A 13,074-nucleotide genomic window follows, 5' to 3' on the forward strand; every position below is an offset into this window, starting at 1 on the left:
ACATTCATCTAAATTTTTGAATTATTAGTAGATGGAACAAATTACACTTTAAATATGCTACACAATTTCATTCTTAACAATGCAGAGCACAGTAGTAGATGTATCTATTTGTACAAAACGACATCTATGATCTTTTAAATTTAAATTTTTTTTACTTTATATCTGTATTTGATATTAGATGTATGGACTTTGTAGTCTGAAATAAAGAATTCTTATCATATCTTATGCAGAAATAAAGAGAACAGACAGGTACTACAATCAGGGGCTATAACTCTTCCAAACAATAACCCAAAAAATGTTGAGGATAAACTTCAGTCACAAGCTATAGATATCAATTTTTAAAAACCAAATCTGATTAAAATCCAATAAAAAATAAAGGAATTGTTGTGTGGAAATGAAAGTAAGTGGGTCTGATAATCAGGGGCTATAACTCTATTAAACAATAATGATGTAAAAGCAGACAAAGAAATTAAAATTCAATCAACACTTTATCAATATGATGCAGCCAATAAAACTTGATTCAATCCAATAATAGCTAAGAGAGTATTTTGCAGAAATGAAAGTGGGTCAGAATGACAATCAAGCTAAATAATGCAGAATGTTCAAAATTGAACTCAGCCAAGGTTTTATGTAAATCAGGCATCATACCAAATTTTATTGATATCCAACAATAATCAATGAAATTATGATGAAGAAAAGAAAGTGAGTGGGTCTGAAATTCAGAGTTTATAACTGCTAAACAATGTAGAAAGCTGAGAGTCATTCTCAGCAAAGGTCTCACCAACATGAAGTTGCTTACTAAATTTGAATTAAGTCCAAAAACAATTAAACAAGAAACCTGTGTGGAAACTTCAGTAGATGGATCTGACAACTGAAGCTGTAACAGGCAGGTAATAGTATGACTCAGAAAGGCCAGATCTTGCAAGTCATACAAAGTCTTGTAATGATATAAATGAAAAGAAGATATTAAACAGAGAAAAGTGTGATGGATAGGTGGACAGATAAAAATTTTGACACAAGTATGAAAAACTCTTAAAATGTTGATCAGACAGACTGGAGTAGGGGTACATCAACAACAGCAACAATAATAGTAATAATAATAGAAAATAAAGAATACACTCACATTATTAAAAAAAATTAAATGCCATAATTCCTTACTTGATAAGTATTTATCATGCCCTTTATAGAAGAATTCAGGCATGCACTAAGACCGATTTGCCCAATTACTGTTGTATTTTTCTCTTTAATCTCCAGGAAACTGGTAGCATTTCCAACGGCTTTCCCAACTTGCATTGTTGAATTTTTAGAGGGATCATTTGCAGGATCAGTACATATAACTTCTTGACTAATGCAACTCACTTTGGGTGTTTCATCAACAGTCTCATTTATAAAATGTGGATTGCAACTTGGAGGATAGTTAGCTGCAATGAAAGTTGAGTTTCAACAGATTATAAATATGAAAAGAATGTGCTTGTCATCAAACCTAAGTTTATGCTGAGATGAAGCTTCAAGGTAAATTTGGCTGAAATCTAATAATGTGGTTTAAAGTATTCCAATGTTCAAAGATTTCATCAATATTCCAAGTCATAAATTTGAAGACCAAAACAAAATATAATAAGCATACAATACAGAAAGTCCACCCCACATGCACACTTTTTTCTTACTGATCTATTTAGCTCATTCTGTTTAAGAACATGAGGCAGCTAAGAAAATGCCTTGTAACATCTGTTTTTCAAAGCCGATAAAATGTTATCTAACTCTAATGAAAAGAAGCATTGAGTGGTTTGTTTGCCAATCATATGCTGATTTGTTTGCCAATCAAATGGAGAAATTATATGTCTTATTTTTAATATATTAACATTAAGTTCTATCAGAAATTAATTAGGTCCAATCTCTTATATATGTACAAGTAAATGTCTTCATAACTCGGTGAAATAAAAAAAAAATGAATGGAAAATGGACAACAGGCTATTGCCTAACATCTTCCAGTCTGTATCCAGTAAAGCTAAAAATGTTTTTGTGCACTGCCCCATTGAAAACTTTCAAACAAAACATTTCATCTATCTTTTTAAATTGTTTTTAAACAAAACTGTTGAGACTCCACATATTCAAAATCTTTTACAAGTTTGAACAAGTCTGTGACCATATAACTTGATGCTATTTGACCATGATATATGTGTAGACTTGTTTGTTTATGACTGGCATTTACAGTAACAAAGCAAAGCCACATGAGTGTGTTTAGAAAATTATGGAAGTCATTGAAATACAAACATTATACAGCAAAATGTTATTTTTTTATGAGCTGTTCAATCAAGTAAGATACATAATGGTCTATAAGTCGGGTTCAGTTGCAAACATAGACCCTGATCTGACACAACATAATATGCCAACTGATCAAGGTCAACATTAATTTTGTTTGCTCCACTGATTACCCTTTAGAGACTGCACAGACCCAGATCTACCCACACATTATGCAATGGCAGAACCATAGTCTTTAGAATTTAGAGCAAAATTAAATAAACGTTTTACCTACCAAGCCAAAACCATTTATATTGTACTAGGCTGCAGACATACCCCATTTTCCAGCGATTATTAAACATACACAGCAATAAAACAGAATTATACATACTATTCACAACAACTGTAAGTGAAGTGTTGAGTCCTCGTTGACTTTGCCGGACATATGTATCATTGTCCTGGACTTTAACTTGAAGACTGTAATTTCCATTTATTAGAGGAAGTTTATTAGCAATCCTCAGATCTCCATTAGGACTGATGTTAAACACTGTAGGTAAGACATGGAAAATAAAATAGAAAATGAAAGAAATAATCACAACCTGCATAAAATATGGCAATAATTTATTTTTAAATTCCAAAACTGATTCTTATCTTTTCCATCTCTTCAATTAATTCTTAACATGGAAACATTACATTTTCCATTGTTTAGGATGAATATCAAATAATCTTTCTCTGATAATAACTATCCAATGACATTAATGTTTGGAACTAATGTCTGCTGCATGTTAACATGACTTTTATAAAAACTTGTGATGTGCCAAAAATTTGGGTTTTTACCACATACAAATGATACCCATTTCTAAATCGTAAAAATGAATATTGTGTACATTTATCATCATACCTGTGATGATGATGCTGTGGCTTTAGTAACTGATAATGAATTAATATGTAATCCTGACCTATGACCTTCTTAATAACCCAATTTCTATTCTAAACTTCTAAATTGTGGAAAGTCTGATATTAATTCATGTACTGAAACAGAAGATATTACCTTTTGATACAGATCTCAATGTTTTAACCCCAAAACTAAGCAACAGTTCACCCTGTAACCCTGACATCAAACCCCCAAGACCCATCAATCCTGAGAGGATATTCCAAGTATGTTTGGATTCAATGTCAAATGCCTATCCATAGACATGCGAGTTAAGGCTTTTTTCCCCAACAAAATGACTATTATGACCCTGACCTTGACCTTGACCCTTTAGACTCAACATTAGTACCAATATTTGATATCGCATGGTAAACAGTCTTGCTTTCTCTGATTAAAATATGTGTCCATGACAACAATAGATAGTACTGACATATCCAAAAACATTATAAAATGACCTCCCAGTTAAGCAATTCTCCATGACTTTGACCACCTTTGCCTACAATCTCCTGGGATGTGCGTTCCCTGAGGGCAAAATATGATAATGATCCAATGATGCAAATAAGGAGACTTTGTCCTTTAAAAGAACTTAATCACAAACCTAAGACAGAATCGATGAAACATTTTGACTGTTATCTCTCTTTTCACAAAATTCATCATGGGTAAGATAAAAATGATGGAAAAATCTACCCTAAAGATGCTAGTAACTGGTATGAGTCAAAGCTTAGTGACAGTGTTGAGACCAAGTTACCATGACACTAACACCTGTTTCAATTTAGACTACCATATTTTTCTGCTTCTGAAAAAGATCAAATGAGGTTTTAAAACAGTGGATTATAAAAGCACAATCAGATTCAAGTTAAGATGATTTTTATTGTTACAGTTTCAATTATCTAACTTGCTTTTTTACCTGCTTGTGGTGTTGATGAAACCAGAGAGAAAACTAGTGCACTGTATTGTGGAGATACGTCTTTGTCCGAGCATGAGAAGTTGTAAATAAGTTTTCCTGGTGAATCAAATACATCAATTCTCACTTCATCTGGGTTAGGATTTGAGCAAACAGGATCATTATCATTTATGTCAATGATAATAACAGTCACGGTTGCATTCACTGCAAATTCTCCACTAATGGCCTATGAAACAAGAATTGTATTATTTATCAAAAGCATAAAATTACAAAAAACATATATACCATAACGAAAAATACATGTCCCACTTTCTTGCTGAGTGACTTGGTCAAACATCGATCATTCATGGTTCAACTTGAGAAAAAAGACACAAAATAAACCATTCAAATGATGTTCCAGAAATAATCTGTATGTTTCGAAGGCACTATTTCAAAACTCAACCGCCCATCTAATTTTAACTGGACTGGTCACCATAAAACACATAGTATTCACACACCTTCTCATTTATTTGTACCCTCCCCCTTCCAATTTTAAAAACAAACAGCACGAATGATATTAAAAGTGCACCATAATTTCATTCATCAATTTATAACTTCTAACGTTATTGTCACCATGGGGTCCCAAAAAGTTAACTTGTTAGCAACTTGTTGGCATCTGAAATCATATGGTAGTTTCTTTAGTAGCACAGCATAGTTGCCAACCCTGGACTAAAAAAATACTGACTGCTTATTACGAAAATACTGATTTTCAGGAACAAGTACTGATTTTTAAATTTTAATGTACAAGTAACTAGTTACAACATCTACAACCATTAGTAAAGCAGGACAGTACCTTCCTTGATTATTTAATGTCAAAGATGCATGTGTTGTACTCTTGCACCATCTAAATGGGCACCCTGTTCAATTCGGGTGTCCATTTAGAAGGTGCAAGAGTGCAGCACACTCTCAGAAACAGGCTGTTTATATAAGCCTTTTCCACACCTTGTTTTATTCAATCATTATCGATTCCAGTGTACCATCTTTCACTGATGATCTGAATTATCAGTCATTTTCTTTCTGAACTTTTCTGTTCTAGCACACAAGTAATCCGTGTGTGAAATAAATCACCAGCAACACTAGTAACTGAAAGAGGAAGGTTCATTTCTAAAATAAATTTAATAAGCCCAATTTCTATCGAATTACATTAAGGTTCTCTCTGGTATTTATATATGTCATTAAGTTCAGGCTGAGTTGTTGATGATGAAGCAGCAAACTGATGTTTATCAGCTTTTTCATGCTACTGTATGTCATGGGCGCCTCCATGTCCGGTAGCAAAATCACATTACACAATTTACAAAACATAAAGTTTTCTCCTTTACTAGATGGTTCAAAAACCTAAATAAAATGGCACAATTGTCCTTCCAGTTTTTCTTGTCTTTCCTGGAGAAAATTCTGAATTTTCTGCTTCCTTTTCGACATGATTAGAAGTTGAATATTACAAAGATGAGATACAGTGATAGCGGTAACAGTTTGGGAAATCCAATATGGTGGATAAAGACAGGCATTGTAGCCTCAATTTCCAATGAACCAATCATATTTTATAACTCTATTCCTATATACATGCGATACAATTCTATCAGAATGGAACACAATGCCCGTTCTAAACAGAAAATTGCAAGGAAATTTTTTATTATTTTCTTTTAATTGAAAAACATATTTTTAGCAAGAAATACTTACAACCATATTCAGGTCTAAAATACAGGAAAAATGGTACACTTGGCAGCTACGACACAGCTGCCATATTTGCATGGGTTAGTCTATTTTTTCAAGCAACAGATCTGATTGTTTACTGTCTTTGATAATATTAATAATTCCATAAATTTTGGAGTTACATCTCTTTGAAAAATGTGTACAAGAGTTCCTCCTTTTCATGGGTTAACATTTTTGTTTAAATATTAAAAGTAGATATTGCATATATTGGATGCAGATGACAAAGTTTTAACAGCTGCAATGAACCATTCTGAAAACCAGAAAAAGAGAGAGAGCTGTCTGTATGCTTGTTTACATTGAAAGCTTCTGTTTGCTTTGAAATGACAACAAGTTTAGAGTGTTAGGGACCCCCTGGCTACAATCATGTTAGAATTTAAAAATTGATGAATGAAATAACTGTCATGCATCTTTTATATCCCTGATGCTTTTCATTTTTAAAATTGGCAGGGGGGTGAAAACCAATGGAAGGTACACAAATACCATAAAACAGTCTATATGTTCAACAGTACTATTATATATATATTATGCTCCTCTTCTGACAATCGTATACTCATTATTCCCACTATGAAAACAAAGTCATATGGACAGCGTTCTTTTGCATACCAGGGCCCAGCAATGTGGAATGAATTGCCCACTGAACTTAGACACAAAGACACAGTGATCCCATTCAAGAGTGCTCTCAAAACTCACTTATTTCGACTGCAAGAACAAACTTAAAGACATAATAATGTTTCCTACCTTAAATATTCTCAGCATATATTTTTTATGTTTTCTAATTTCATGGTGTTTGTTTTTGTAATCATATCATTTTATATGTTTTTTATCTTATAGGTGTTGTCTAATGTTGTAAAGCGCTTAGAGCTTCTAAAGATTAGGCGCTATACAAAGTCCTCACTATTATTATTATATAAATAAATATCTGTGTGTGTGTGTGTGTGTGTGTGTGTGTGTGTGTGTGTGTGTGGTCCACCTATACTACATTTAATGAAATTCAGTGACTTTCAACTTCTGTACCCCCTCAGTCTAATAAACAATGGTACATATGAGGCCCCAAAAAAGTGTAAATTGTAAACACAAACATCAATTCTTCTCAGGTTTTGATTTTGGAAGTTCAACTGAATAAACATATTTAGTCCTTCCTACTTAATGGTCCAGAACTGTTATAAAAGTATCTGATATACATACATGTACTTATGAGAGGTGAATGTAGGTAATGCTTGAATGATTTCTGGGTAGGTCAACAGGTTTTGTGATTAGGAGCTGAAGATGGCTAATTTCATCTCCCCTTTCAGCCAAAATGTTATTTTGCAATATCAAAACTTTGCCCATATCCCTCAGACCTAGACGAATCGATGCATCTCTATCAGGCACCCTTCTGAGATTGCCTCTCTGATTGATGATCGCACAAATTCTATATGCCATTGGAATAACCTCAGTCATTCAATGTGGGCTTAAGACCAACAAGAAGAAAACTGAGTAACAAAATGAAATGAAATTACATTCAACTGGCCTAGGGAAGATTCTTTTAAACTTAATTACCCTGAAATTTCAAATCTTAAAAAGAATGACCAAACATTAAATGATTTTAATGTTCCTACATCAATCCTGACAATTAAAATCGTAATTTGTCACATAAAGGTAGAGATGAAGGAGTCTAAATATTATATTTACTCTGACATGTACATTACTTCTGAGAAATGTAAATTTAACTGGCACTAACTTTTAACTAATTTTCAAGAAATTCATAGAAACAACAAACTTTGAGATTTCAGGCTTGGTTTGGTTTGGTATTTTTACAGCACAGCAACATTAAAAGCTGTTATCATGCTGAGGCAATTGGTAAAAACTGCCTTGAGTTGAGACACGCCATAGTAGCTAACCCAGGCTAATCCACTGGTAGGGCAGAACCCTGCTTGCAAGATCATCATGCTAACCACTGAGACCACAATGACTCTTGGTGGTATACAATTTATATACAGTATAGAACTGTATATGATAGTGTCTGCATGGACATATTGAAGATTGGTTCAATAATTCAAAACACTTGACAAAATTATAAATTTCACACAGATTTTAGCAATAATTTGCTTTTTACTCTGGTTTAGACAGGGATACAAGACTTGGAGGAATTTGGAGAAAACTACAGTTATCTTCTGGTGTAGGCAAAGCAAAAGCAGTAGCCAGCTATGAAAATGTTATGCATTTTGACAATACCTGGACAATGAAAGTCACGTTCAAGCTTGTAAGGTTATCTGCATCTATCACACCTGCTACGGAAATTACACCAGTGGTTCCATTTAGTCTAAAGAATGCAGGCATACCTGAATAATATAACATAAATGCAATAAACATGAAGAATTTCTAAAACTGTACTTCATATAAACTATTACTGATGTGAACAATTACATATAATAACTGCTAGAAACCGAATGCCTATTTAAAGTTAATTATCTGAATATAGATTTTGATTTAAATTTGTTTTTTGTTTTTTTTTATAATCACTGCATGCACAGAGTACAAAGAAAAACATGTCAAGAACATTGAAAACTATGTTCATAAAAACTGCAAGTTTACATATATTACTACAGCTATCCCCTGTAATATCAAACTTCTCTATAATGTAATTCTGGGTAAAACACAGTAACCTTATGGAACCCATGACCCTAAGTGGAAAAAAACATTCTTTATTCTTTAGAATTCTAAACATTCATTGAAAACTATATATCAAAACCATTGTATTCAATTTAGACAGAAAGTGTTTTTATTATCTGCATCTGATTCTAACTGACCAATGTCCAATATCATATTCCTTATACCCAAAATGAGCCACTACTTTAATCCGTCTCTGTGAACTACTGTATTTGGTAAAAGTATATTGGACAGCTGAAATTATGCTTTTAGCACTAAAGCCACACCAGATTCCTGTCAATTTAATATCTGAAAACACACACATCTGATTAAATTCAGATTTCCGCTGTTATACCTGAACATCTGACAGCAACCACTGAGGTATCATGTTCTGATAACCTATATTATTACCATAATCTCTAATTTTATCAGCCAATTAGATGACATCTAATATATTTGCATTTGGAGACAGAGCCCTGTGGCTGAAGAGCATGAATGTGTACCTAACATTTTGATTCACTTTCAGATTTTTGAAAGCTGCATTTCTACTGGCTAATTCAAAGGTCACCAGAATATGACCCTTAAGCGGTCATCGTCAGATCTTCATGTAGGACAGTGGAGATCTGATTTTAATCAGATTGGTAAACACACCTCACCAATAATACATAGGTATGATAGGCCAGTACTAATCCTTTTGATGTTGCCCAAGTGTCAATAAACAATGGTATACTATAACCTCATTTTTTGTATGTCATGCAAAACGAGAGACTTAAGTGTTCCATTGCAGGAAAGAGTGAAATATTATCCAATTAGCATTGTGAAAGTAATGATCTCTGGTAAATTCTATTTGTTTAATGCAGCTACTAATAAGGGCCTTTAAAACAAATGATGTGACAAAAGTGTCAGGGAAGTAAGCTCTTATAGTTTTTGCAGCTTAGAAGCATCACAGACTTTACACACACATAAAATCTAACAAAAAAGATCAGGTCTCAAACAACGTAAAATCAAAGAAAAGTTCAAGTAGGCTGATGGGTATATTTTTCTGTATATGTTAGCAGGCTTGTATGCCAGGAGTGCTCATCATGCTGTGTGAACAGCGGCTATTATATTTGAATTAGCACTTTGTGTGTGTTTTTTAATATACATATTTGGATTTCAAATGGATTACATACATGCAGTTAAGTTTGTTATTTATATTATTGTTTGCTTTAGGAGTGCTATAAGTGTGTTGAAAATTTTGCAATGTGATTCAATCACTAATCAGCATGTGTAACTGGTGCTCTGAACTGAGAACAACTGTTTATGGGAAATGTTTGCTTCACTGAATTGTTGCAAATTTATAATTTTAGAGAATTCTGTGAATTTAAGTTTTGCCATCTTGGTAACATGAATTGTTTAAATCCCTGTTCTTTCATGAAGTTACATATATAATCTATGTTGTGGTTTGGACCGAGACAGGGAAATACCAGTCAAGAGGTTACATCATTTGTCTCCCCACGAGGCTTTATTTAAAACTAGTTAAGTAACTTTAGCTACATTTAATGACACTGACCTGAAAATGTACTGAGCTAGGCCTGCATATAGGATAAAATTTACCATGCTTTGTGGAACGAACTAGCATAATACCAAACAGCTCATCATCGTTAGCATGTTGGTCTTTGTCTCTTTCGAAATGTTTTTGTATAGTGTGTGTTCAAAGATGGATTGACCTTAAGTTACTCTATTTTTGTTATATATTTGTTGTTGTTGTTGTTGTTATTTGATTTTAGAACAACTACGTCAGGCACAGCAGAAGACAACAAGGGTTTCTTTTTTTAAAACTAGTTCTGAGCACGTGGACACCTTGACCAAGACAACTGGTCTGAGATGACTAGACTGAGATAAGAAAAGTAAGGCGAACAAAACAGCTAGATTGTTCTGTTGAATGGGTGAGAAATTTATGTGCTTTTCAACTTAAAAGTGAAAGTAAAAAGTAAAAAGACAATACACAAAATTCTTTTGTTATTGGAATAATGATGTAAATATACCGCAGACATAACAGCATAATACAGCTGGAAGGAATAAAGCCATCTGACAATGTTAATTGTAGAAATCAACTATTTCAAGATTATGCATGCAAAAATGTGATTACTAAGTCAGTGCTGCTTTTATTTGTCTCCATCTGTTGTTTTACTTCTACCTTTACTGATGAACAAAAGTAAGTAAATACAGTTACATGTATTGAATTGAACATTTTCTATACAAGTATGAAAAGACGAAATACTATTTCATATTTAACAATAGTATATATACTGCTAAACAATAACAACTGCAAATTTGTAACACATATTTGTCAGGTATCCTTAAACAAACATACAAAATAACAGTACAGCATTCCCACGACTTCAAGCCCTTTCATGATAACAGGGTTTCTGTTATGAGGAAAGTATGATCACAGATCCCATTTCATTTAGTGGTAGTGAAATTATATGACCATACAATTTACTTTATACTAAGCTGGTCTCATGCTATGTGGCAAACGAAGACTCCAATCAACAGCATTATAATGAGGGACTAATGAATTTCGCTGTAAAGTCTATTTGCATACCAAATTAATCACTTAATTGTGAGACAAAATTAAGTATTATTGATTTTACTATTGGACAATCAAGAAAAAATATATCAATGTTACTAATTACTTATTACAGACTAATAAAAAGGTGTTGCTGAAATTTTCATCTTAAAAAATCTACTTTTTTATAGACTACCTGATGAATGGAAAACTCAGAAGACTTGTAACCTCTTAATTGTTGTAAATTCATAAATTACGGTAACTATATTGGTAATTCCATTTAGAGTGTGTGTGTGTGTGATATAGATTTTTAACGTAGCTTTAACAATTTTTCAGTCATATCGTTACAATGTCTGCAGTGTGACAGCTTATAGTGATGTCTAGCACCAGGGCATCATGCTGCAGACATGTAGCATATGTCCCACCCAGTCACATTATTCATTATTCTGACAACAGGCCGACCAGTCCTAACACTAACCTCTTAATGCTGAGTGCCAAGTGAGGCAGCTGTTAGTACCATTTTTGTAAGTCTTTGGTATGACTCGACTGGGGATCGAACCTACGACCTCCTGCATCCAAGGTGGACACTCTAACCACTAGGCCACTGGAGCAGTAATTCCATTTTAGTGCTACATTTCATTTGTTCTGGATTACAAAGTAATTTTCTTTATTTTCTCAAAGGTTATCTAATAGAGATGTTTTGGTATTTTTTCAGCTGATGCTACAACATGAAATGTCTACTCATAGGATGTGTTAAAACTCTTAGAGATACTCTAGGTACCAGTTTGCCATCAAAAATGTTTCCAAACACTTTTAAACTTATTAATAAAATAACTGAATCATATAAGATTGTTTATTTGTCTGGCATCTAACAGCATGACACACTATTTATTTGTTTGGCATTTAACAGCTTGCCAAATTCTGTATTTATTTGGCATTTTATAGCATGCCAAATTGTTTATTTGCCTGATGTTTAACAGCATGCCAAAATGTTTATTTGTTTGGCATTAATTCCATGCCAAACTGTTTATTTGTATGGAATGTAGCAGTATGCACCAAATTGTTTATTTGTTTGGCATTTAACAGCATGCCAAATTGTTTATTTGTTTGGTTTTTAATAGCATGCCAAATATTGTTTATTTGTATGGCATTTAACAGCATGCAAAAGTATTTATTTTTGGGGTGTTTATTGGTATGCCCATTTCCTTTATTTGTTTGGCAGTTAATGTCATGTCTAATTATTTGTTTGGCATTTAATGTCATGTCTAATTATTTGTTTGGCATTTAATGACAAGTCAAATTGTTTATTGTTTGGCCTTTAACAGCATACTAAATGTGTTTAGCAATTAATGGTATGCAAAATTGTTTATTTATTTGGTGTTTAATGGCATGCCAAACTATTTCTTTGGCATTTAACAGCATGCAAAACTGTTTATTTGTTTGGCATTTAACAGTATGCCAAAATTGTTTATTTGTTTGGCAATTAACAGCAAACCAAATCATTTATTTGTTTGGCATTTAAAGGCATGCCAAAACTAAAGGTTATATCATGCCAAGACAACTAGAGTCTAACCCAAAGACAAACAATGACCAACAACTAAACCTGGTCTGCATAGTATTTGAAGACACACATAAGCCCACCACACTAACTAGTGTACCACTATGGCTATCTAAAATATGAAAGACCAGCAAATATACAATTTGTGCCTTTGGGCTCAAAGCCCTCTTGTATGACATGCAGACATTTAACTAAAACTGCAATGAATGACCTATTTCTAAATAATCTGCAATCTATACACACCATCAAACTTATAATTGATGATCCCAAAAGCTCCAGTGTCAGGATCTGAAGCTGTGACAGAAAGAACAGTGGTCCCCATTGGCTTTTCCTCATCAATACTGGTCATGTACTTTGTTGCATTAAATACAGGGGGGTCATTCTCATCGAAAATCATCACATAGATGGAAAGTGTAGCTGTCCCATAAGAGTTATGCACTTCAACATTCACCTGATAAAAATAATTATCAGATCAGTTCATTTGTTAATAAACTAATACATTATTTTTATATCAT

The 13,074-nt window shown here is 33.2% G+C and overlaps 1 protein-coding gene across 1 annotated transcript in view; it reads right to left on the minus strand.

Annotated features, from left to right (window-relative positions):
• The window catches only part of LOC149772646 (uncharacterized), a 130,463-nt gene that overhangs the window by 75,904 nt on the left and 41,485 nt on the right, over window positions 1-13,074 (minus strand). Inside the window, exons 14-18 of the mRNA XM_089947527.1 lie at window positions 12,803-13,010; window positions 8,037-8,143; window positions 4,077-4,299; window positions 2,630-2,785; window positions 1,159-1,421 (exon numbers count right to left, since the gene is read on the minus strand). Coding sequence (XP_089803653.1) covers window positions 1,159-1,421; window positions 2,630-2,785; window positions 4,077-4,299; window positions 8,037-8,143; window positions 12,803-13,010 — 957 coding nt within the window. The remainder of the gene's footprint in view (window positions 1-1,158; window positions 1,422-2,629; window positions 2,786-4,076; window positions 4,300-8,036; window positions 8,144-12,802; window positions 13,011-13,074) is intronic.

Source organism: Sinohyriopsis cumingii, unplaced genomic scaffold, assembly GCF_028554795.1.
Source record: "Sinohyriopsis cumingii isolate HCF-2022 unplaced genomic scaffold, ASM2855479v2 utg001311l, whole genome shotgun sequence".
NCBI classification, from domain to species: domain Eukaryota; kingdom Metazoa; phylum Mollusca; class Bivalvia; order Unionida; family Unionidae; genus Sinohyriopsis; species Sinohyriopsis cumingii.